At 35.0% G+C, this 25,317-nt stretch overlaps 2 protein-coding genes across 2 annotated transcripts in view; one reads left to right on the forward strand and one right to left on the reverse strand.

Moving 5' to 3' along the window:
* LOC126966607 (probable ATP-dependent DNA helicase HFM1) overlaps window positions 1-25,317 on the reverse strand; it is a 63,555-nt gene that overhangs the window by 23,259 nt on the left and 14,979 nt on the right. Inside the window, exon 3 of the mRNA XM_050810768.1 lies at window positions 5,427-5,658. Within this exon, the coding sequence (XP_050666725.1) occupies window positions 5,427-5,658 (232 nt within the window). The remainder of the gene's footprint in view (window positions 1-5,426; window positions 5,659-25,317) is intronic.
* On the forward strand, window positions 7,473-8,963 carry LOC126966592 (dynein regulatory complex subunit 2-like). The gene has a single exon (XM_050810740.1). The coding sequence runs from the start codon at window positions 7,574-7,576 to the stop codon at window positions 8,942-8,944; it is 1,371 nt and encodes a 456-aa protein (XP_050666697.1). The 5' UTR covers window positions 7,473-7,573; the 3' UTR covers window positions 8,945-8,963.

Below are 25,317 nucleotides of genomic sequence, written 5' to 3' on the forward strand. Positions count from 1 at the left end.
AAGTCATCCGCAGGGCATTTGCCGCTCTTAAAATACCAGCTGTTTTAGAGCCAAACCGTATTAACCGCCGCAATGGCAAGCGTCCTGATGGAATGACGCTGGTAGTTTGGGCACGGGGAAAGGCGCTGGTGTGGGACGCGGTTTACGTCGACACTCTGGCTCCTTTTCATGTCCAAGTTACGTTAGTTGGTGCTGGAGCTGCTGCTTCGACTGCCTAAGACAGTAAGCGTCGCAAATATCTCGCTCTCAGTGAGTCATACATCTTTGTGCCGTTTGGTGTGGAGACACTTGGCCCGTGTGGCACAGAGGCGCGGAGAATGTTCAAAGTACTATCTTCGCGCATAAATAAGACTACTGGAAACCCAAGCGGCAACGGTCTAAGCCTAGCTATCCAACGCGAAAATGCTACCAGTATTCTTGGTACGCTTCCAAGTAATGATAGTTTTAATTTTATGTAGTCAAAGTCCCTTGTAAATATAGTTATAAGATTTGTTTTGTTTTGTTTGAATAAATTAATAAAATTAAATAATTTTGACAAATATTGCTATTAAAACATTACAAACTTTTAAGTACCTGACTGTTATGTGTGTTTAATTACATAATACATACAGTCAATATTTAAAATCAAATATCATCAAACATGCCGCGTGAGAGATGCGGGGGGACAATTGTCTTGATTTCATTAAAAAGAAATGGATATAAATTAAAAATTTCTACCTATATGAACGAACTTTTCAAATCTAATGCAGGAGCAGTGTAATGTGGGCGGCGGCAATTACATAGCAGCTGGTGACCGGTAACCCGTACGGTGGTTTGTCCCCCTCTTACAAAAAAATATCATATACAAGAAAGGAATTTTAATGTTATTCAAAGAAAATATTTTAAATACTTTTAGTAGCTTATTATCTATCATATGAGTTTTTTAAATGATTGTGTCTGTTATATTATTAACGCCATCTCTTACTTAGTATCTACAAACTTTTTGATAGTACAAATCTCATTTTGGACGTGCAAAAGATAGAATATATATATTTTACTTAATATTTATAAATCCAGTGTCCTGATAGTTATTTCCAGTGAACTCCTAAACTAATGAACGGATTCTAATAGGGATATTACTTCATGGAGTGCACTTGAGTATAGTTGAGGATAGTTTTTATTTTGATTTGGAACCCATAGTTATTTATATTTTAAATATTTGTTTTTCATGGACATATTTTCTATGAGGGAATTTATTGACGCGCGGTTTGACAGTTCTGTTGTGAAACAATTTCGTTATAATAACAGCAGGAAACATAAATTTACGAATTAATCTTGATGACGTTATGTACGCAATGACGTTCTATTCATATGGACATATCATTCGCAGTCTGGCAGTGGAACGGCAAAAGTGTGCTTAAAAACAATGTAAGCACACTTTTCTCCTTAGTCGTGTGTCAGCTGTGTGTCAATCAACAAGCCTAAGTGTGCTATAAAAAGGTCCTAAAATAATTCATTACCGATTCTAAAAAAGATGGGGTGACTTATCATCGGTAAGGTTATTTTTTTTTTATATATATATGAGAGGGGGCAAACGGGCAAGAGGCTCACGGGATGGGGAGAGGTGAGGCAACCGCCCATGGACATCCGCAACAACAGGTGTGTCAAGAAATGCGTTGCCGGCCTTTAAGGTGGAAATATGCTTTTTTCTTGAAGGTCCCTAAGTCGTATCTGTTCGGGAAGACCGCTGCCGGTAGTTGATTCCACAAAATGGCTGTGCGAGGCAAGAAATTTCGAAGACAACGCGCGGTTGTGGAATGCCAGACGTCTACGTGATGCGGATGGTACTTTGCACGTAATGTCCGATGGTGGAATTCGGCCGCTGGAATCAACCCGAACAGCTCCTCTGAGCACTCCCTGTGATAAATGCGGTAGAAGATGCAGAGAGAACCCACATCTCTACGCAATGCTAGAGAATCAAGCCGATCGGAGATGACTTGATCGTCGATGATTCAAACCGCTCTTCGTTGTATGCGGTCAAATGGAAGAAGCTGGTACTGGGGAGCACCCGCCCAGAGGTGAGAACAGTATTCCATGTGAGGCCGAATTTGCGCCTTATAAAGTTGCAGGCGGTGGGTTTTAGTGAAGTACTGTCTCGCCTTACTGAGTACACCAAGCTTTTTAGAGGCCAGTTTGGCCTTCTCTTCCAAGTGACCACGGAACTGAACGTCGCTCGATATATCGACGCCAAGTATGCCAATACAGGCTGTAGCCGAGGAGTGATCTCGAATCGAGGGGCTACGACAAAGGGAGACTTTTTAGCGGTGAACGCACAAACTTGTGTGTTCTTGGGGTCGAATTGGACTAAATTTTGTCGGCCCCATTCCGAGACTTTGCAAAGCATAGTCTCGATTTTAGACACAATTTTGATCCGGTTCTCGTCGACGCTATCCCGGGACATGTTGGCATGGCCGGTGTAGGAAGCATACCCCGTGCTGTCGTCTGCATAGCAATGAATATTGCTGATTTGCAGCATATCATTGATATGCAGAAGAAACAGCGTAGGGGATAGCACACAGCCTTGCGGGACACCAGAGTTTATGGGTTTTAAGTCGGAGCATGCACCGTTGATAACAACCTTGATGCTCCGATCAGCCAAAAAGCTAGTGACCCATTTGCACAACTTCTCGGGAAGCCCATAGATCAAAGGCCTTCGCTATGTCCAAACTCACCGCCAACGCCTCTCCCTTCGACTCAACCGCTTGCGCCCATTTATGGTTGAGGTATGCAAGAAGATCACCAGCTGAGCGACCCTGACGGAAACCGTACTGGCAGTCGCTGATCAGCTGGTGCCCCTCTAGGTATCCCAAGAGCTGGCGGTTGATGATCGACTCCATTACTTTGGAGAAAATGGAGGTAATGGCAATGGGGCGGTAGTTGGACGGATCTGAGCGTACACCTTTCTTAGGGATCGGGTGCACTAAAGCCGCCTTCCATAATAATTTTATTTATATAAGATTGTTATGCAAAAGGCGTATGTAATTTAATAAAATGAATATTTTTTCATTAAATATGGTACAATTGTTGACAATTCCCGTTGACAAGATCCGCTTGTCAGAATGGGACAGATTTCGGACACAGTCAGAAATGAAAACAATAAAGTCGCTCTTTTTAACCGACTTCAAAAAGGGAGGTGGGTCTCAATTCGTCGGTATGTTTTTTATGTTTCTTACCTCAGAACTTTCAACTGGGTGAACTGATTTTGATAATTGATATTTTTTTATTTGAAAGCTGGTGCTTCTCGAGTTGCAATTTGTTTCAGATCTGATAATGGCAACCATGAGAAAACCATGTACGCGACAAATTTAAGAATTACTCAATATTGAGCCAACCGATTTCGATGAGGTGAGAGTTTGAAAAGGTTCTGATTATGGGATCCATAACAAAGTCATTACTTTGTTATTATAAAGTCATTACTGTTCAATTCTTAGGAGCAAATTAACGATACTAGGCCGAATCTTTTATAATATGCTATCCAGATATTTGAGTCACCTACCGTCACGTCGTTACGGTCAAATAATTGTCGTAGTCAAATATCAATGGAATCAATGGAACTCCTTAACGACGTACAGTAATGGTGCGATCTGTGGCAGAATTTCTAACCATCTGTAATAAAATTGCAATGCGCTTACATTCATTGCTGCATTGCAAAATTTTGTAGATCTACACCAATTTAGACAAATTATTAGTTAGTGTAGTTAAAATTCACTAAAAATCTAAAAATAAAAATTAAATTAACAAAAAAATTACAACTTCAAAGACACTATTCCATAACAATAGATATAATATGAGCTAAATGTATAAAAATAATTGCGAATTTTATACAATCTAATTAATAAATCTAATTCTAGTAACGATTATTGTTATTTTTGGAGTCAGTGTCAGCCAAGGTAGGTTTGTAACTTAAGGTTTGTAACATACAGTAACATATAGGTGAGATGTGCTTGAGTCGTACACACTACACACGACGAGAGGAGGCGAGAGCGAGGCCGCGGCCGCGGCGGGAGGACCGGTGTCCTCCCATGAATCGGTGTTCATAAATAAAAATAATCGTTACTAGAATTAGATTTATTAATTAAATTGTATAAAAATACGTAATTATTTTTATACTTTTTATTAGATATTATATTTATTTTTTTAAAGGTCTAGTGAGCAATGCTTAGCAATATTGTATTTTGTGTTATATGAACGGCTTACAAGAACGTGAACAATTACATACTAGTGCTTTTTACACGTTATCACGGAAATATCGTTACTTAGTGATATCTGATACTTATTTACAAAATATGTAAAAGCTAATATTTTTCAGCTTTCCTGTACACGAGATAATAAAAGAGAATCGGCGCCAGTTGGTATAAACCAAATAAGCATATTTATATTTCATCACTAAAGACTTTAAGTTGTTTGGATTTAACCACATTTAAAATTTGACAATAGCTGTCATACAAATATATTTTGATATCCGCTTAGTGTAAGCATATACCAAAAAGATATCCAAGTCTAAAAGATAAATTTTATTTAATTCAAGGAACTTAACATTTAAATAAATAGTTTAACTAATTATTATATGTAAATAAAAATATGATATTTGAGTTTTAGTTTCTCTCATTAAACGTTATCTTAAATTATTAAATCCAAATCCCTTTAGAACGTAAAGAAATAACAAATAGAATCACAAGCCAATAAATAAACATACAAACTTTCCCCTTTATAATATGAGTGTGATTATTGATTAAAGACGTAAAAAACCCTTGATTGAACAGATTTTGATCGGAAAATAGGGACAGACTGACGAAAGTAAAACTTATAGCAACTCTCTTTTTCTTCTGGGTTTAAAAAAATACCTAACTCCTACTCCACTGATGTTACTATCCAAATCGGGTTCTTAATTCAAAATACGCAGCTGAAACTGAAATTGTGTTTACATTACTGCTTATTGACCAATAATATCTTAAAAAACTAGAGTAAACGCAGAAGCGTATAGACATAGCAGTCGAAGGTTATTACGGTGTCATTTGAGGCATATTTCGACTTTGATTTTGAATGAGGTGCTTTGTCTATATGTATAGAACGTCGTTGTATGTAATTGACAAATTCATAAAAGCAGTATTTTATTTATTATGTTCAGAACAACGTCTGTCGGGTCAGCTAGTATATAAATATATAGACAATGATTTACAGTAAACAGCTGAATCTCAACTTTGTAAACTTTTGTTTAAACTTTTAAGGTAAGGAGTTGACTAACCGATTTTTTCATTTGGATACGTTCTTGTGGGAAGAGGAGAGTCTTCATTCTCGATGCTACTAAGACTAACAATGCAAAGAACTTATAGGTTATTACGTTAGATTCTTCGACTGTATTATATGAACCACATTGTCAAGCTTACCTTCAATTTTTTTAGTAATAAGCTGCTTTGGTGCATTCTGTGGCAGTCCCAGATACCTCCTCGGGTCGCGGGCGGCCCTCACGTTCAAAAACGTCGAGTTCAACCACTGAACACATTGAGCCACGTCGCCCACCGTGCCCAACGCTGCTTCGCTGTTCAGATTCTCTGCCAGGCGCTTGTGCAAGTAACTCTGGAGAGGCTCGCATCCACCTAATAGCGATTGATATCGCGCCTAGGACACAGTATTACATAAATCAAATTGAATAAACAAAATCAACTTAATATAACATCAATGTTTTGCTATCTCGACCTTAACGAGGCTCAGCTGGATAAACTCTAACAACTTCAAAATTTATGTATTCGATTCATTTTTAGTCTACGTAAATGCGATCATATCTCCTTCTTCTTAAAAAAAAACTCAACTGGCTTCCAATACGTCTACGTCGTAATTCCCACATTCTACACCTTCTTTATTCCATTATTTTTCAACCAAATACTCCTCTTTACCCTAAAGATAGATTTGAGATACTAGGGTCTCAGCATGAGCTCTCGTTGCGCTCTGCTGCGAAACAATACTTAATGATCTTTTCCAGAAATCTGATCCCCTTTTAAAAATGAACTAGAAAAACATTATCAGTCTTCTATATGATAGTATCTATATATATTGTATCCATCAACATAATATTTATCTCAAGCTAACTCAAATGAAAATTACAGTTTTTATTTTTTATATGTATCCTTTTACTCTCTTATATATTTATCTATTGTATATATGTATCATAAAGGAAATGTGTGAGTATATTTTTGGTTTTGAGTTTTATTTTACAACAAACGACTGACTGGACGAGATCACTGTATAGAGACAAGGCGACTTTAATATGTATGTTATATTTTGTTCAAGTGGTGTCAAAAAAGTGTAATAAATAAATAATGTTCACTATTTTTTCATTGTACATTACATTATGCAAAGTATATTTGTTTTGTTTAAATTGTCATGTCGCATTTTAACATCTTAATATTAAGGAGTTACATACTCATATACACATCCCCCATGTGTAAGCAGATAATTGTGACAGTCTCCATATGTTACGTCCCTTATATATTTTATCAGGCTTCTTCTACTTGTATCAAACGTATCGTACAAGTTGTCTTAGGTCCCTATTCCAGAAGGTGTCCCTATTATCCCTTATGTTTTGAGACGTGTATCTTGTTCTCGCCAGTACTAGCGTTGTCACATTGTAGATCAAATTGTGATGTTTACTCAATCGCAGTTATAAACTTCTCTGATTCAACCTACTATATAAACGCGTACTACAAGTTTACAGGGTACTTATGTTGACACATTTTATTTATGCCATACATCGATTCCTATAAGACTATTATTGTACCGGGAGCAACGAGTACTTGATTTTAATTTAATATCAGATTTACTTGGGCAGTCAGTTATAATATAGAATCCTTTGGAAATCTACAAGCTAATGTCATTAGGACACAGACAAAAAGGTACTTCACGGCCACATTATCTCTAGACCTCGCTAGAACGTGAAGCCCCCTCCCAATCTCTTTTCATTTCGTTGCGTCAGTACGGTTCGCCGTTTCATCACCGTTAGGTACATGTCGTGATAATATCGAGCTATCACTGCTTTGCTTTTGAGGTTTACTGTTTAGTTTTGCCTTTTTTTGGTCTGTAGTTTCTGCTAAGTAGACTAGCTGTTGTTATAATAGTTCTGTCGGAAAAATAAATACTTTTTGTAGCCAACCAAGATAATCTCATTGATGTTTCATCATTAATATAATAATAATCAGCGTCACAAAACCTTTACATCAATCAATAGTACAGAAAAAATAGTGGTCGTAGTTTATTAATTATAAAATCCTAGTGATGCTTGTTTTGCACACCGTAACAAGGTAACGGTGTGACGTCATCGACGTCAGATCCAGAGATAGTGTAACCGGGTGGTACATAAAAACTTTTGTAAATTAAGCAAACTTACATGAGCTATTTTATATACGTCAATGACCTAGTGACAAAACGTTTCAAACATCAGTCAAAGTATATACAAATCACTTAAAGTACAAATACTTGTACTTTACTATCGCTATTTATTTTTGTAATTGAATATTGATTTACTAAAAAAGTATCAAAGATGGGAGCAAAAAAGAAAAAAGAAGCAGCTAAACTAAAGGCTGAAGAAGAAGCTCGTAAATTTGCCAAACGTGAGGAGCTGCGACGTGAAATGGCAGCCCAAGCGCTTAAAAGAGGTGAACTGGATAAAAACTGGCGTGAACTGATGCTTAAAATCAAAGAACCTGTATTTAGACAAGATATCGAGGTACTATGGCATGTTTTTGATAGGGTGTATGATAAAAAAGATCATCTAATAAATTGTACTATGAAACTAATGAACGTAGCTGAAGATCAGTTTCAAAGAACTATTGCAAGTTTCTGTGATACTATCGATACAATGATTAACAAATTTCTGGCTGAAATGGAAGAACTTTCACAAAATAATAATATTAAAACAAAAAATCTACTAAAACTAGGTCAGCATGAAGCAACTCGAATTATGACAGATCATGTAGCTGCGGAAACCCATCTACAACTTTTAATATTTCACGGCCATACTACGGCAGATACGGAAGTATGGGCGAAAAGAGGGGAAAACTTAGTCAAAGAAGACGAGGAACGAAACAAATATGCAAATGATCGAGAAAATTTGCGTTCATATCTTGAAAACAACCTTAATACAATGTGGGACGAATACAAAGCTGTCCTTAAAACGTACGTTACAGAAACAGCAGAAAACCAAAAGCGTGTCCGAAAGTTGCGTAGAAAAGAAAATTTAATGGCTGATGTTATAGCGTCGCAGGCGAAAAAAATTGCAAATAGTGATGATCTTTTGCGGCGCCTACGTACGGAGCTAGGAGCATACGAATCTGGAACAAAACAAGCCGTGTTTCGTGATCGACGTGATCGCCATCGCGCCGCTTGTTTCAATTTGAAAAAGGGCATGATAGATGGGTGCGCATTAGATGAAAGGCAGCTGACACTCTTGGTGAAGGAATCAGATGATACCCTTGAATGGCTGCGAGCTGCTCATAAGAAGGGAGAAAAAATCCTTCGTTTAGCTGCACTTTGTCGCAGATATGAAACCCAGCGCGAAAAAGTAATGCCTTATGGTTCTAATCTACCACATCCGCCAGTTGAATCTAAAGTATGCGTTCGCAAGCAAAATTCCGAAGACGCACTCGTAACCAACGCAATGGCATCCACATCTGGATTGACCCGGTTATGGCAAAAAGTAGCTAAAGCTGACCTCTCCCGGAAGGCGCTATGGCGTGAAAAATCATTGTTGGAAGAAGAAAATGCTTTAATAATTAGGAAAGTTCAAGAATATCAAGAAGGTCAGTTCCAGCCAGAAAGTAACACTAAATGCCTCTGTACAAGGGAAGGCAAAAAAAAATATTCACACCCAGTTGCTATTGATGGTGGACTTGAAATGGCCAAGTACTTCTGACCGATACAATATACTACTACTGAACTATTCTAAGTGTAGTTTTCACTGTCAACTCCTATTATTATACATATATCAATCGAGCGGTGTTAAGTGATCACCGCCGCCCACATTCTCTTGCAAAATCAGAGGAATCACAAGAGCGTTGCCGGACTTTAAGGAAGGTGTACGCGTACGCTTTTTTTGAAGCTACCCATGTCGTATCGTCCCGGAAACACGGCACAAGGAAGCTCATTCCATAGCTTTATAGTGCGAGGAAGAAAGCTCCTTGAAAACCGCACTGTGGAGGATGTTTTTATCGTAAGTCATAACAATTTGTGGACTAACGATCGTAGTGGGTTTTCTGTTGGTAAGCGATCACTGCCAAATGGTTACGACTGATATTATACTACACGAGGCGAGATTTCAAAGTCGTACTCAAGTTAATCGACCTATTTTTAGAGAACTACGACAATAATAGGTTTAATTTACCCCATTTACCTTCACAAAAGAGATCTCAATTGGAAACAAAGCATGGGCTGCTGTTATCACTTATCATTCGGTGTACCTACCGTAGGCTTGTTTATCTATGTAATCCATACAATTATAAGCCTACAAAGCATTTTCAGTTGTACTAAAAGTAATCTTAATATAAGTAAATGTCTAAACCAAATTGTAAATGCACTGAATGTAGCTGCCACAACATACAAATGAGGTTTAACTAATGGAGCTTAAGGATTATAATATTCTTAAATACTATTTAACATTATTCAAAAAAAATTCGAACAGCAGTCTTATATGCAGTGGGTGATGTACTAGAATTATATGTTTGGCGTAGTCTAAATAGTGTATTTTCAGATTAGTATGAACTAATGACAAAAACAAAAGAACCAAGGGTTTATAGTATGGTAATCGCAGAGGAGCTCAGGAACAGTGAAGGATTCAAGCAACATAGGGCAATCGAGAATACTTCTTGAACAAGAACACTCTGATATTTGACAATTCTGATTTATGCTTATAATAATGATTATATAGTGTTTGAATTTGGTGAAGATGTTACCATTATGAATGTTTGATCAATAACTGCACAACTCAATTGGGCCAAGCTTTACGTATAATAATTGCAGAGCATCCGACGTCAATTGTATTGTCGGTATGTTTGATTATTGCCCCGTGATCATAAGTTACTAAGTCACTTCCTCATCACGAAGGCATCGAATATATAACTTTCACCAGCAGGACACTGTAATGAACTTTGTGACGAAATTTTGCGCTATTGTGAAATGAAGATTTTGGAGTAATATTTGTTGTGTGGCATATGAGAGCATCGATCGATCGGTATGGTGTGTCTATCACGCAACGGGGTAAATCTTGGAGGCCGCTGCTCTGATTTGAGTCTGTTTTATTATTCAGCAAAAAACTACATATTTAAGCAGTCTTTTATTAACAATTTAGTGTGTTTTCTAGTTTATTTTCACAGATAAAAGTAACCGATAGTTATTCCCTATTACATAAGCCCATAACCCATTTGCTTGACAGTCCCGCTAAAATAGTTGTACCCGTTTCGGAGACAAGACGGAACAAATAGACAAAGTAAATACCATAAAGCAACACGGGCCGCTGTGGTCCATGTTGAGTCCGTAGTCTAATATCATATCATCATATCATATTTTATATATTTTCAATTTGCATTGATACGATGATACCAAAGTCTATATAGATGGCGAAAAAAAAACAGTGGGCAGGGCACTTAGTTCGACGGACTTGTTATTATTAATTGTTGGCCGTTATCGGCCGGCTATCGGCTGTTTGGGGCAGTAAAATCCTCGAGTGACAAATACGTACCGGAAGACGCAGTGTTGTGACAAGATGGACCGATGATATAATCAAGATCCCCCCCTGAATTCGTTGGATGTGGGTAGAGCAGGACCAATCATCGAGGAGATCTTTGGGCGAGGCCTTGTTCCAGCAGTGGATGTCTTCCGGCTGGTATGATGATGATGAATGATATGAAAATGTCGTGAAGTAACAATTTGACTACGGAATATATGAATTCAGATTGCTTTAGATATTATTAATGATCTACCACAAATAAACGAATAAGCATAAGATAAGTAACTAAAAGCTTATGATTACGTAATAAAGTGTATAGTAGTATGTAGGCATGACGTTGGTGTTTCATCGACTATTAAACATGACCGCTGAAAACCCTACCAAGAAACAACTGAAGAATTATCATGTGAATTGCTTCAGAGAAGAACAAGTGAAGCGTTTTGTGACACATAAAGAGATCCAATATCACTTTAGATGATGTACTAACGGGCTGTAAATGTTGATTCTCAATGCATTATTAGTATTACATATTGTATTTGTGGAATGTGGCCACCCTGGTTTCATCTGGAAAACAAGGAGTAGATTTGTATTACGCTAACCCTCACGTTGTTTTTTATCAATTTATGACTCATATCATATTAACGCTTTTATGGGTAAGTATATATTTTTTAATGAGAATAAGGGTCGAGACGAGCAGGACTTCAGCTGATGGTAATTGGTACGCCCTGCCCATTACAATGCATTGCCACTCAGGATTCTTGAAATAACAAAGAATTCTGAGCGCCACTACAACTGCGCTCGTCACCTTGAAACATAAGCAAGATGTCAATATCATAAATCATAATGTTAAGACTCCTTTGCCCAGTAATTTCACTAACTACGGCGTCCTTCGAACCGAAACACAGTTATGCTTACACATAACTGCTTCACGGCAGAAATAGGCGTCTTTGTGGTACCCATAATCTAGTGCAAAGGAGCCTCCCACTGGTAAGGGATTAAAATGTCGCTTATAAGCTGCTGGATCATCTGCTCTAACTGTCAGTTATTTCCATAGAAAAATGATTAGCCATCTTAATACATTCAAATTAGATTGAAACGGCATTAGCTTGGTTTAATCGGATGGTTATTGGTCCCTTTCAACTATACTGCCAGGTAAAAGAGATATCGAGTGCGTGAAACTATCCTAAAGAAATCAATGTAAGAGTTATTCGAATAACAGTCTACCAACTAAATTACAACATAAAATATTGCGTTGGTTAGTAGGAAAACAATAAAAAACGTTGCGCAAAGGTCTGCTTTGATTTTTTTACTAGATTACATACATGAGAAATAGAGAAAATCGAGGATAATTTAATTGAAAGTAGACCCTTAATAAAAGGCATAAAAGGCATTTATTTTCTAAAAATTGATTCCTTTAGAATTCTTTTTGATATCATTTCTGATAACTATTAGATACTACTACCGCTTCGGAAACAAATACGAAAATAATCATACGAAATCATTTAAATTTTTGTGCAGTGTTATAAAAAAAACTCTGACATTGCTAAATATTATAACAGTAGGTATCAAATAGGAAGCAAACTTCACTTACCATTTATTCGATGAAAAGTATTTTAAATTAAATTCAATATGTTAAAATATATGGCGAGTCTAAAAACAATTATAAATCATAACTCTTTTTACTCATTTGTTTAAAATTTGATGCCTATCGAATATGCAAATGATAGAGAGACTATTTTTAATCCCGTCATACCTATTGGGTTTGCCGATATGAAAACAGGTAGGTCAATAACAGCAATTTGGCTCCATTTGTAAATAAACCTCATATCAAAATATACTTTTGTTACAATATGCACTTTCGAAAAATATGTTTTTAATTCCGGTAGACTTTTCAATAAATAGCAGCTCTGACAAATGTTTATTCAAACAATAGCGATATTTTTTACAAAAACTATAATAAATTTTGTATAAAATTCTTTTCGTACAAACGGATGGATAAAGGTCACTTCCTAATCTTATTTTACTGCATATAGGTAATAAGTTATCAAATAGGTAATAGTGGAGGCACAATCATTGTTTGAACTTCCATAGAATAACCTGCTTGAAGAACATCTTTATACAATTCTTTATATACCTATAACAATTTCATGTCACTGTTTGTCCGCGATGAACTACTAGTCAAATTTTGCACACCGTGTACAGTTTGATCCAACTTGAGTAGGATAGGTTCAACTTGGATAGTTTCTATTTCGATTCGTGATCCTTTATTATATTTTAATTTCAAATTTTATTTTTGTATGAATAATGAGAGAAATTTGAATGAATAAATTTAACGCAGTTTGAGAGTTTTCCTGCGACATTAATTGTAATAATTTAAAAAGTATTTTACATGTATTGAAACAAATATTATTTAATTGGATAATGGTTTATGCAGAGGTATGAATAATATGGCTTGATTATTGTCAACTTTTAAAATGTAAAAAAGTAGTGAAAGTGTCATAACTACAATAGTTGGACATATGGTATCGCCGACTTTTTTGTAGATACTGTGGAACATTTTTTTATTCTATCATCAATAGGTTCCGCAACGCACCTGATGACAGATTATATATGATTTTTTCACTTGGGTTATAGTATTAAATTTTTAGTAGGAATCCCTATTTTTTTCTAAATGATATATATAGCCTATGTCACTCAGAGAAGATGCAGGTTTTTTTAAATAATTTTTAAAAACATACATGCAAAAACACAAATCTTTCCTCTTTATAACATTAGTTTAGATAAACACTTTTGGCGAGCTAAAAGCCATAATATTAGTGATTTAAATGTCTAAAAATCACAAAAACATGGCAATAAACATGGCATGGTATTTCACTTAATTACAAAAACGCTCATGTTATAACATAAAAATACCATAAAAATCATGTAATCACCGAAGATTCATGGCCATATTACTTTTTAATTGATGGCTAAATATCACGTTATAGTAATTGGAGGCCTTAAAATATTTGTTTTCAAAGAACAAAGTGTTAGCAGCTCCGCAAAATACAACTTTGTTTGTTTCAATTTACAGTGCACAAGGAGTTCTTATTGTAACGTAATGAAATAATAAGGAAATATATAATTATATTTTGTCTTAAATTTCTGTCTGTAATTTATTTACTTATAGTTTATGGTTTATATATTGAATAAAACGTATTATTTAAAATATTACTACATGACTGAAGACAATATTTAAGTTTCTTAAATAACGATTTCTAAATATAAATATACACTAGTTTCAAGATTGGTTTTGTGGTGCGACAATAATGATTATTCTTTCTGGCTGTACGCTCTCTGCCTTATAAGTATACTTAATTTAAAAAATGCTTTATTTGAAAATATAGAATCCCATTATTTGTATACGAGAGAAATACTGAACGTAATTAATTTATAGATAATGTAATTTGTGATTATGTAAACTTCACGGTATCGAAGTCATGTATACGTACATAATGCTTTTCGTGTCTTAGGACCCCTTCCAAAGTAAAATATATATAAATATATTATGTTTGATATATAAATGTTGTAATATCAATAACAATTGGAGGGTCCGTAGCTACTACGTAAGTCGGTACTGGCAAGGAGCCGATCTAATTCCTAGCCAACAGATATGTTTGAAGCGTTTAAGCAAAAAGCAATCATATATCGTGAACTATAATGTCAAATAACAATGACATTACAATAAAAGGCATAAAAGGCATTTATTTTCTCAAAATTGATTCCTTTAGAATTCTTTTTGATGTCATTTCTTATACTACTAGATACTACTACCGCTTCGGAAACAAATGGCGCTCTGAGAGAGAAGAAGCGGCGCAAGAAACTCTCCCAGCATTCTTTTTTTTTTTAATATACAATATTGTACAGTCATTTCTATCGCTATAAAATAATCACAATCTAGTCCCAGGCTGTCCGATCATTTAGATATTCAGCAGTGGAGTAATAGGATTTACGACAGAGCCATTTTTTTTATAAAACATTTCAATTTATTTATAGTATATAAATATAGTATACAATATTGTATACTTTATTAAAATATCGCAAAAAAGAATGCTGGGAGAGTTTCTTGCGCCGCTTCTTCTCTCTCAGTGCACCATTTGTTTCCGAAACAGTGTTAGAAGTTATATCAAAAATAAATTCAGACGGAAGTAACTTTGAGAAAATATTAAAAATTCCTTTTATGTTTTTTATTTAGATAAAAGCTATTTCCTCAACCGATTACTTTCATTAAAATAATGAAATTGTTACGTTTAATTAATAAGACATAAACTTACTAAATATATTCAGCATACTTTATTTGAAGTCAAAATATTTCATAATAATTAATCTACTCTGTAAAATACATTAGTTTCATGACGTTATTTTAGTTTTAATTAAACGACTACTACAGATGCATTCAATTTTAGTTCTACTTTTAATCATAAATTAGCAAATTTTCACGCGATATAAACAAACGAATACTGTGTCAAGATTATAATATCTAAAGGACATGTGGCTAGAACTCAGCTCGGGCCGACATTGGTTCTTCACATGGTGGCTGTATATAAGAGAGGCAAATCTCCGGGGCGCGTCACAGGTCCGACTGACTCCGAGCGCCAAAGGCTAACGCTCAAGTTTGTTTTAAGACGGTGAAGTTACTTGTTCAGTGTTTACGGTGAGTTTACGTCTAAGACTTGTGCCACTATATCTAAATATACATTCAGGTTACTTTTTGAAGTTATACTTCTTTAGGCGCGTTATGAAAAAATGATGAGAGTGAGATTTTAAGACGCCCGCATCACTGTAACACAAAAGTAACAGGGTGAGGTTGGTTCCTTAATTTTCTGACGTTTGCGACATTCGTTATTTTTTTTTTTTGTTTTTTTCGTCCATTATTAGGATAGGCAAAGGGTTCAAGCCCGTACAGCCGTATTAGTTATTTAACAATTAATTGTCAAAGCCATCTCATTTCTATAAACGTAGAACAGAATAAATTTTAAGGATTTTGGCTTTGTAAGGTCAAGGAAGTATAACTTCTTGCATGTATACATAAATACAAACACATTTTTTTTCTGTTCCGTGCTTTTAACAACATTTGTCAGTTTGATATGCTTCAATTGATTTTCCAAAACATTAAGTTTTGGAAAATCAATTGCTAAAGTGAAAGAAAAAATGAGGTGTATTTTATAATTATGATATTGTGAGAAATGTAACAATTGAGTTGAATGTACAAATTAAATTTGAAATCAAAATTTATTAACGTTGCGGGTCTCGAACCCACGACCCCTCGCGTTCCGTGCACGCGCTCTCCCACCGAGCCAGCCGACCAAATCTTGATATGTCTATGTTCAACACTCAGGTTGTGGTTTCATCTACAGGATTTACTTTACAGTTGATAACCTGCTCAACCCCAATATTTGCATATTAGGAATTTAACTTTGCTGTTTCAAATCTAAGCAATTTTTTATTTTTTTAAACGTGATAGCCCTCACTTCTGGGATTAATTATACAAATTAAATTTGGTATCAAAATTTATGAACGACGCAGGACTCGAACCCACGACCTCTCGCGTTCCGTGCGAGCGCTTTTCCACTGAGCCAACCGTTCGAGTGACGTAAAGTTCATATTAATTAAATAATATTATATTTCTTTCTATTATTATTTACTATTAATCCCAGAAATAAGGGCTCTCACTTTAAGAAAATAACAAATTGTTTAGAGTTAAATATGTATTTTGGGGATAATAGTTATATTAATTTAATTACGAAAAATGTGATCAAAGCTTAAGCTTTTTTATTAAATATACAGGTATGAATGTTTACACCGGACATTTATCTATGACGGGAGATTTTATCTGTAAATTTTCTGATACAGATGGACGAATTTTAATTAAAAAGACTTTCACTGGTATGGAACTAAATATTATTCAATACGTAAATGAGAATAAATGCGCGGTAGTATTGACCGTAGCGCGTTAATTAAAATTTGTGGTTTTGACTTTAATAGAGTCGATTTGTAAGAAAAATTTAAAATCAATAAATTTATAATAGTGTATATTCTACTTCAATAAATTAAGAAATTAATAACTGCTGCTCATACTCTATTCAAATAACAGAGGTGTGGACAAAACAAAATTTTTATATGCGGTCCCATAGATTATGTGGTGTTATGTGGGAGGCGATTTTTAACTTTCAAACGCTCGAATTATAATACTTGTTCTTCAGAATAATGGCTAGACACGACAATTTGTCACGATTTTTTAGTCAGACCATTTGTTAATTTTCATGCAGTTTGAATCTAATGTAGACAAACAGACAAAAATGTTGTTTGTAGATCACACAGTAATTATACTTTTTTTTTTAATGTACAGATTTTACTTTGTTACAATTGTATGTATATTGTTTATATGGTAAAAAGGGAAAATCTTTTGACGTTCCTAAGTGTCATTTCTTTACCTTACCTTAGATCTTTGAATGAAAAATTTGGTGGCACAACGCAATCGTATAACGATATCGGTATGCGTATGTAGACATCATTTCAAAGAAGAAAGTCATCAGCTACTAAGGATTTATTATGAAAATTATGCTTTAACGTCTATGAGACTTCCAAAACCTTCTCAAATCTATAAATATTAATCGAAACAAAATTACTTTAGTTTTGAATGACTTAAAAACTAGAGTCCTAGGCTGAGATGTATAGAACATACTAAGACTTTGCTCAGACTTTCCTGACGTAAAACTTAGCTGAGTGTGATAAAAGGCGATCTTAACTTTTGCATTGGAACCATTGGACGCGGTCCGGTACAGGATCATATTTGATGGTATGTCGCACTGTCCATCGTTAAACAAAGTTAATATTATTATGGTCCGGACCGCACTGAGGACGACGCACACAGGGACCAACCGGTGCGAGGGGCCAGACACGTGTAGCGACTAGCGGCCGTCCGATGATCCGGCCGTACCAAATCCGACCATGTGTTTATGCTATAAGGATGGCCGGCTGATTTGACCAAGGACTATCGAAATACTGTTAATGTGTGTTCAACATAATGTTGAGCTTGGCTTTCATGACGGTCAACTTTAGACATAACAGCTTCTAAAATAAGTTTATTACATATTTTCTCACAGACACTAGGTACCATGCAAAACTATCAGATACGTAGTATCTGTGTGTATATGGAGATAGTTATCAATTGCACACAACTTTAAGTCAATTGTTAACGTGCTCGGCCATAATGTGAGAAACTAGGCCGCAGATTATCTTTTTATCCGTTCTTGCCATTGAAATTAATTAATCCGATCGGAATTTACATTACGATTTAATGCTTTGTGTCACTTTTTCATAACAACACGACAGATTGTTGCTATTTTTAAGTGTACAATTTGTTATTTGTGGCTACTATTACAATGAAATATAAGACAAAAGTTAAAAAAAAAAATAACAAAAATACAACCGACTTTAAAAACCCTATTCCAAAACAAAAGGTTATACTATGCGCTAAAAAGTATAAATATAAATTTGGTATTTTTATACAATCTAATTAATTAGTCTAATTTTATTAAATAAACTTTAAAATAAAAAAAAGAATTATCAAAATCAGATCACCCACTCGAAAGTTTTGCATACCGACGAATTGAGAACCTCCTCCTTTTTGAAGTCGTTTAATAAAAGTGAGGTCTAAATGCCATACAAACTTCACATCTTTATTTTACGCAACGTTATTATTAGTCCCTAATTAATGATATTTATGAAATAAAACGATTTTGTTAAAACATTATTTGGATTATATTAATTTTGTTACTCAATTTCCACTAACTATAGACATTTTTTCATTTAATTGTTATAATGTTCATTCGTATTTCGATTTGCTTTTCTATATCTATATACAAATACTCTTCTTAGTTTCCTAAATACATTAAAAACGTAAATCCCCTTAACACCAGGAAGGACTTGTCGGCTTGTGACTATACTCACTATGAGCTGACAAATGCGGGCTCCTTTATTCTCTCTCTTTTTCTACATAAAAAGAAGATTATTCAAACACATCTAAACAATCATCTGCATCTTAAGTCAAGGACTTTCGTTTATTAATATTTTATAAGGCGTGCAATAAGTCAGATAATAATTCAAAATTACAAAGTTTTTGTGACGGTGCTTCTTCGCGGTTCGTCAAACAACGAACCTCATTTACCGCACGTCAGAAACAGAGCCAGCCTTAAACAGGCTTCAATATTTTACTAAAAATATCACCAGATTATATTGTGTATGAATGAGCTAAATTACTGTGCTGTTGATGAATGACTTTGTATTTAAAATACATTTAAATTACTTAAAGTTTAAGTTAGTCTGGTCGTATGTTTTATTGGAGTTTGAGGATGAGCGAACTTACAGTCATTTGATGTTAAGTGATTATCGCCCATACTCTCTGTCAACACCGGAGGAGGCACGGGGGCGTTACCAGCCTTTATACGTTAATGTATCCCAAACTTTTCATTACCTCTCTCAGCAGAAATTAGTCGAGGGTGGGCCTTTCTCTTCGATACCTTCTTTTTAATAAATATAAAGTTCGAGACGAGCAGGACATTCAGCTGAAGGCAATTGATACGCCCTGCCCATTACAATGCAGTACCGCTCAGGATTCTTGAAATACCCAAAAATTCTGAGCGGCACTACAACTAAGCTCGTCACCTTGAGAGATAAGATGTCAGGTCTCATTTGCCCAATAATTTCACTAGCTACGGCGCCCTTCGGACCGAAACACAGTAATGCTTGCACATTACTGCTTCACGGCAGAAATACGCACCGTTGTGGTAGCCATAATCTAGCCGGCATCCTGTGCAAAGAAGCCTGCTTTACACCTTAGTCCCAAAGAGTTAGAATTATGAAGATATATTGCAAGTAAAAACTAAACTGCATTTAAAGCACTTGGTTGTTCAGGCTATATACAGGGTGTTTTTTTAAGTGGGACAGTATGGGGAAATCCTAAAGTATAAGAGATACAGGGAAACTGTCTTAGGAAACATTAGGTACTTTTTTGTGAAAAAAAAAATTGGTATAGTCAAAATTTTGGTCAAGTGTGAGTTGTCCTTAGGTGATGATTAATTTTGATGAAATTTTTTTTTGACGCTCATCTACTCAGTTTCATAAGGGGATCATTTTATTGTATCGGAAGAAAAAAATCGGGACAGCAGAAGTTAGGTAAATTTAATAAAATAATTTTACATTAAAGTAAATGTTCAAAGTGGCCTCCCTCTTGTCGAATGCAGGCACGAGCGCGTTTCAGAACACCTCTGGTAGCTTTAGACAAGGCGTTGTGATGTATGTTGTTCAAATGATAATGCACTGCGTCTTTTAACAGCTCTTGTACCGAGTTGTAAGTATCTGCATAAATTCGACCTTTAAGGTACCCCCAAAGGAAAAAATCCAACGGTATTAAATCGGGTGAACGTGGTGGCCATTTAATAGGGCCATTTGTGCCCATCCAGCGATCAAGAAAATGTTCATTTAAAAACTGTTTAGTAGCGATACTATTGTGGGCAGGGGCGCCGTCTTGTTGGTAGATGATATTATTCAAATTATTTAATGGAATTGCCATATCTACTAAATCCACAGCCATGTTTAATATTTCCTGATATTTTTGACTATTCAATGTTCCATGGTAAATTTTAATGGCAAAGATTTTAGTATCTAATATTGCACACCAACAATTAAAGGAAAAGCGGACCTGGTTACGGGTTGCCGTAGTACGGAAGGGGTTTGTACGTGCCCAAAAATGATTATTTTTTCTATTGTACATGCCATTGTTTGAAAAATTGCATTCATCTGTCCAAATAATCCGGCTTGGAAAAGACGGGTTTCTAATCGAGCATGCTACAAACCACTGGCAAAATGCTAATCTCCGGTCAGTGTCTCCTGGAAGCAATGCTTGTACAAGATGACCTTCTATGTAACACTTGTACTTGTAAGCCTTCAATACCTTTCGTACTGTAGATCTATGCACACCGATATTGTGAGCAGCTTCCCTCAATGAAGCTTTTGGGTAGGCTTCAAAATATCCTAAGATTGCGATAGTTGTAAATTCATTTATTACCCTGGCTCGTCTCTTCCGTTTTAGTGTAAAACAGCCTCCCTTTCTTAAATTTTTCACCAGTTTGTCAAATATTTTGCGGTTCGGTTGATCATGTTCCGGATAACGTTCCCGATACCACTGTAACGCATTCACAGAGCTACGATAATTTACAAAATACGCTTCAATTAAATTTACTTTATGCGAGTTTGATAATTCCATGACGAAAACTTAACATAATGTTAACTTTAAACAATTAATTATCAAGTAAAATACTGTTTGTTTCAAGAAGTTGCAAATTTAAAATTTGTTTTTTTTTTTTAATTAGATTTGTAAGGTAAGGTGCTCGCGCAAGAATACCTTAAAGTATTTTATTCCTATTTAAACCAAATAAAGTGTTCGAAATTCAAATGTAAAACTGGAATAGGTAATATTTTTTTAATAAAAACCTTGCAGTGGGCAGTGGTAGGCAATTTACACGGGTTGTAATAATGAAAACGATTTTCTTAAATTTGACTAACTTCTGCTGTCCCGATTTTTTTCTTCCCATACAATAAAATGATCCCCTCATGAAACTGAGTAGATGGGCGTCAAAAAAAAATTTCATCAAAATTAATCAATGACCAAAATTTTGACTATACCCATTTTTTTTTCACAAAAAAGTACCTAATGTTTCCTAAGACAGTTTCCCTGTATCTTTTATACTTTAGGATTTCCCCATACTGTCCCACTTAAAAAAAAAACACTCTGTATATATATGTAACATGCCTTCAGCACCACTTCCCAGAATATACTTCTATCCTTTGTGAAAAGAGTTTCTTAAATCATCATCATATTGGTCTCCCAGAGAGGAGCAGGCGGAGAGTAACGAAGCCAATATAAGAGTAGTTTTTTTTTCTTCAATTTGTTAATATTAATCTCTTAATTAGGTAGGTACCTACTGTAAAAATAATCGTTCAATACGTACTCGATTCGGTACAGTGTACACGAAAACCGAAACTGTATAAAACGAAAAATGAGAGCATATCGGGTCATTTATGGAACAATAAATAGTTTTGTTAATTTTTTATACAGTTTCACTTGATGCTAGGTGATCACTTCTTTTTAGATCATTACCTAATATTGCACCACCGATCAAGTTGTGAGGAAATTCGCAATCTAAAGTCGAAACGTGCCATCCCCTCTAGATACTCTAATATTTGTCGTTAATAGTTGTTCATTGTCGGAATATTATGGACAACCCGTTGCTCGAAAGACAGACACAAAGGTAACCATTGTACCGACGGGCTCATCAACTGTTGCATAAAACAAATTTAATTTCAAATTTTAAAACTATATTCAGCCATTAACCTCTTTTATAGTAAATTGTTGTTAACGGTATAGGTGCAACCATACACTTAGAATATACTAACGTCATATTTATTTACCAGGGTCTGCGGTTATCAAATCTAATATTGATGCCATTAGTCAGTTAATTGAGACTCTCTCATCTTAGCAAATGTATATAATAGATGTATTATAATATAAGATTAGCAATAATTCATAAGATTTACTTTTAAATACAGGATGTAACCTACTGAATAGATGTTTGAAATTAAAGCAGGAAACATAACTTGGTTTTGAAAGACCGCTAGGTGGCGCTAGACATAGCTTAGCGCGCGTTAGATCTATCTACTTCAATATACACCAGTCTAGCTAATTTTCCTTGTATGGCAGTTTGAAAACACCTGGTAATATCTAAAATTTAAATGTATTATGAAAGATTATTTTTGACAAGTCTGTCAAGTGCTTACACTCTGACAGATTTATTGATGTCTCACTTAGACTAGAATTCACGTAACGCTATCGATTAACGGCCGTTTTCAATATTCAAATTCAAATATTATTATTCTAAATAGGATGTGACATCACTTATTGAAAGGCAAAAACTACCACCCATTCCAAAATGAATGCCTCAGACCTGAGAAGAATGGGCGCAATAAACTCAGTCAGCGGGCTTTTTTATAATAACCTAACCTATCTATTCTAAGTTCAACTTTCTAGAGGTAGAATAATGTATCCTTTTACACTTACTTACCTACTAGAGTTGAGACGTACTAGGCAAAATGCAATACTACTTACTAGGTATGACGGTGACTGTGACATAGAGAGAGAGGTAACGTACATTTGCCATGGTCTTGACTTACTTCATTGGAATGACTTATGACCTATTGATAAAAAGGCCTCTTGTTCTTGTCCGACGTGGGGGGCGATTTGAGTATCAAGCGCTCGGACCCGAGGTTGAGATTAACTTAACATTATGTTCAAATTAAACAAAATATAAATACTTATTATTTGGTTTATATATTATACATATGATTTAAATAAAACTCAAGTACATATATTTTTTTTAATTCGTTGCTTTAAAATTATGCCTAGGTCAATATTTTTGTTGATAATTTTAATTTGAGTAACAAATAAAGTTTTTAATAAGTGAAATAATTTCTGGGATTTCCAAATATTTTAGAAGCGATGCCATTGGTCACAGCGAATTTGACGAATGACATTATTATAAATATTCTCCGTGACTGGTGATAAATGTCAATTATCAGCCAAACCTCTCCTCCTGTTTCTTTGTTGGAACTATGACGTCAATGTTTGCGCTCACCGAGTGCGCAAAAATGGAAGGCGATTATAGTGATTTACATCGCATTGCTAGTTTTTTATAGTTTGAGTTTCTTTTTCTCTACATATGCTATATATATTCTCTACTGGGTTCAAGAGAATTGTCCAGAGCGATAGTAAATCTCAACAAGCTTTCATTTTAGTCATTAAATTTGAGCGCTCAAAACTTATAAATCGCCTCCTGCTCGTACATTCTACCTATGCTAAGGTCCGTCTTCTCTAACACTTCCATATCTAGCAATCATCTTCCTCCTCATGACCAAACTACCTCAAAAATAATATAATAATGTGGTGAGTGAATAGGTAGGTATAATGAAATACAATAAGATATATTTATGTAAATTAAGGAAGCAAAAGTTTAGAACTAACAGACAAATAAATATAACATTTAAGTGGTAGACATTTTATTGGGACATTATAAACTGGAAGTATAAATTAGATTGACTATAGACAAGCATATGACACAAACAAGGAATATGCAACACTATTTTGAATATATATTGAGAATTCGTGTGTAACACAAATCCACAGATAAGACGAGATGTTCAGTTTTATTTAGTTCTCGAGTCGTCCAACCCGTCTAACTAAGTAATCTTATGATGCTTCGATTTAATTCACACGCCAATATTGCGTTGACAAAACAATTTGCCCGCAGGAATTATTGATCATGCAAGGTCGTAACTTAGGTAATTGGTAGTTTACTTTTTACCATGACGTTTAATTTTTTCCTCAACAGTTTCGTGTTAGTGCTTTGTTTGTTTGTTGGAAATAAGTACATTAAAAATGCATTTTCTAATATTTAAAACCAAAAAGAATCATACAGTAGGGGTGGATTTAAATAGTTTTACATGGGATCAAAACCTAAATACATGTGGATTCCTTACCTACATTTGAAAGCGTATGTCTCGTTAGATCGGCCCAAAAAATATTGCAGACAATAATTTGATTTTATTTATATGTAATTCTATATTTTTCATTACCAGATGACTTCAACGAAATGGCTAATGTTAGCAGTCGCGCTAGTGTTCGTTAGTCTTAGGAGTACGCATTGTGCCCCGGCGCCCGTGCCGCAAGGACAAGAAGAATACCCACCTATGCCGGTATGTATTAAGTTATAATATTGTTTATGGCTAAGTGATTGAACTAGCAGATGGCCAATCTAAAATAACATCGCCTGCCTGCTGATTTTAAATTTGATAATGATTAAGTCGTGACACATCATGAAACGATCTGAGTCGAAGCTTAAAGTGTTGTGAGACATTAAATAGAAGCTAAATTGGGATTGACGAAAATAGTAAAGGTTAGCCGATATTTAAAATACAACAAGAGTACAAACAAAACAAAAAAACACACTTCCACAATTGCAATGCATGAACTATCTGTATCTACACTGTCTTAAGTACTGTAATGAAGGAAGAGCGGAGGCCTCCAATACAGGCATTTCTTTCTTATTTAGTCCAAATAATGTAAATGTCTGATTAAGTTAAAGAAAATATTTTAAAGCTCAACCTTTTGCGAAGTAAGGGTAAATATGAAAAGAAAAGAAAACTAGACAATCATAAGTGTCATTTCCCTGACCTACATGAATAGTGATTTTGATTTGATTTGATATTTTTTATCTTAACTACAAAAACATGTATACATTATGTGAAAATCAAAGAGTTTATTGACCTTCCTAACCACATGCAGTTGAGGTAGCTTCTATAAATTACAGTGGTAAGACGTAACGATGAATATCGCAGTATCACTAGACGAAAAGTTGCCAGCCTTAACCTGTAAGGATGCGTTCACGTAATTTCTCAAACAAAGCGCGTAC

The sequence above is a fragment of the Leptidea sinapis genome, chromosome 10, assembly GCF_905404315.1.
Source record: "Leptidea sinapis chromosome 10, ilLepSina1.1, whole genome shotgun sequence".
Classification (NCBI taxonomy): Eukaryota; Metazoa; Arthropoda; class Insecta; order Lepidoptera; family Pieridae; genus Leptidea; species Leptidea sinapis.

What these genes read in the sequence shown, in the direction of transcription:
- LOC126966592 (XM_050810740.1), top strand. Translation starts at nt 7,574, where the DNA reads ATGGGAGCAAAAAAGAAAAAAGAAGCAGCTAAACTAAAGGCTGAAGAA.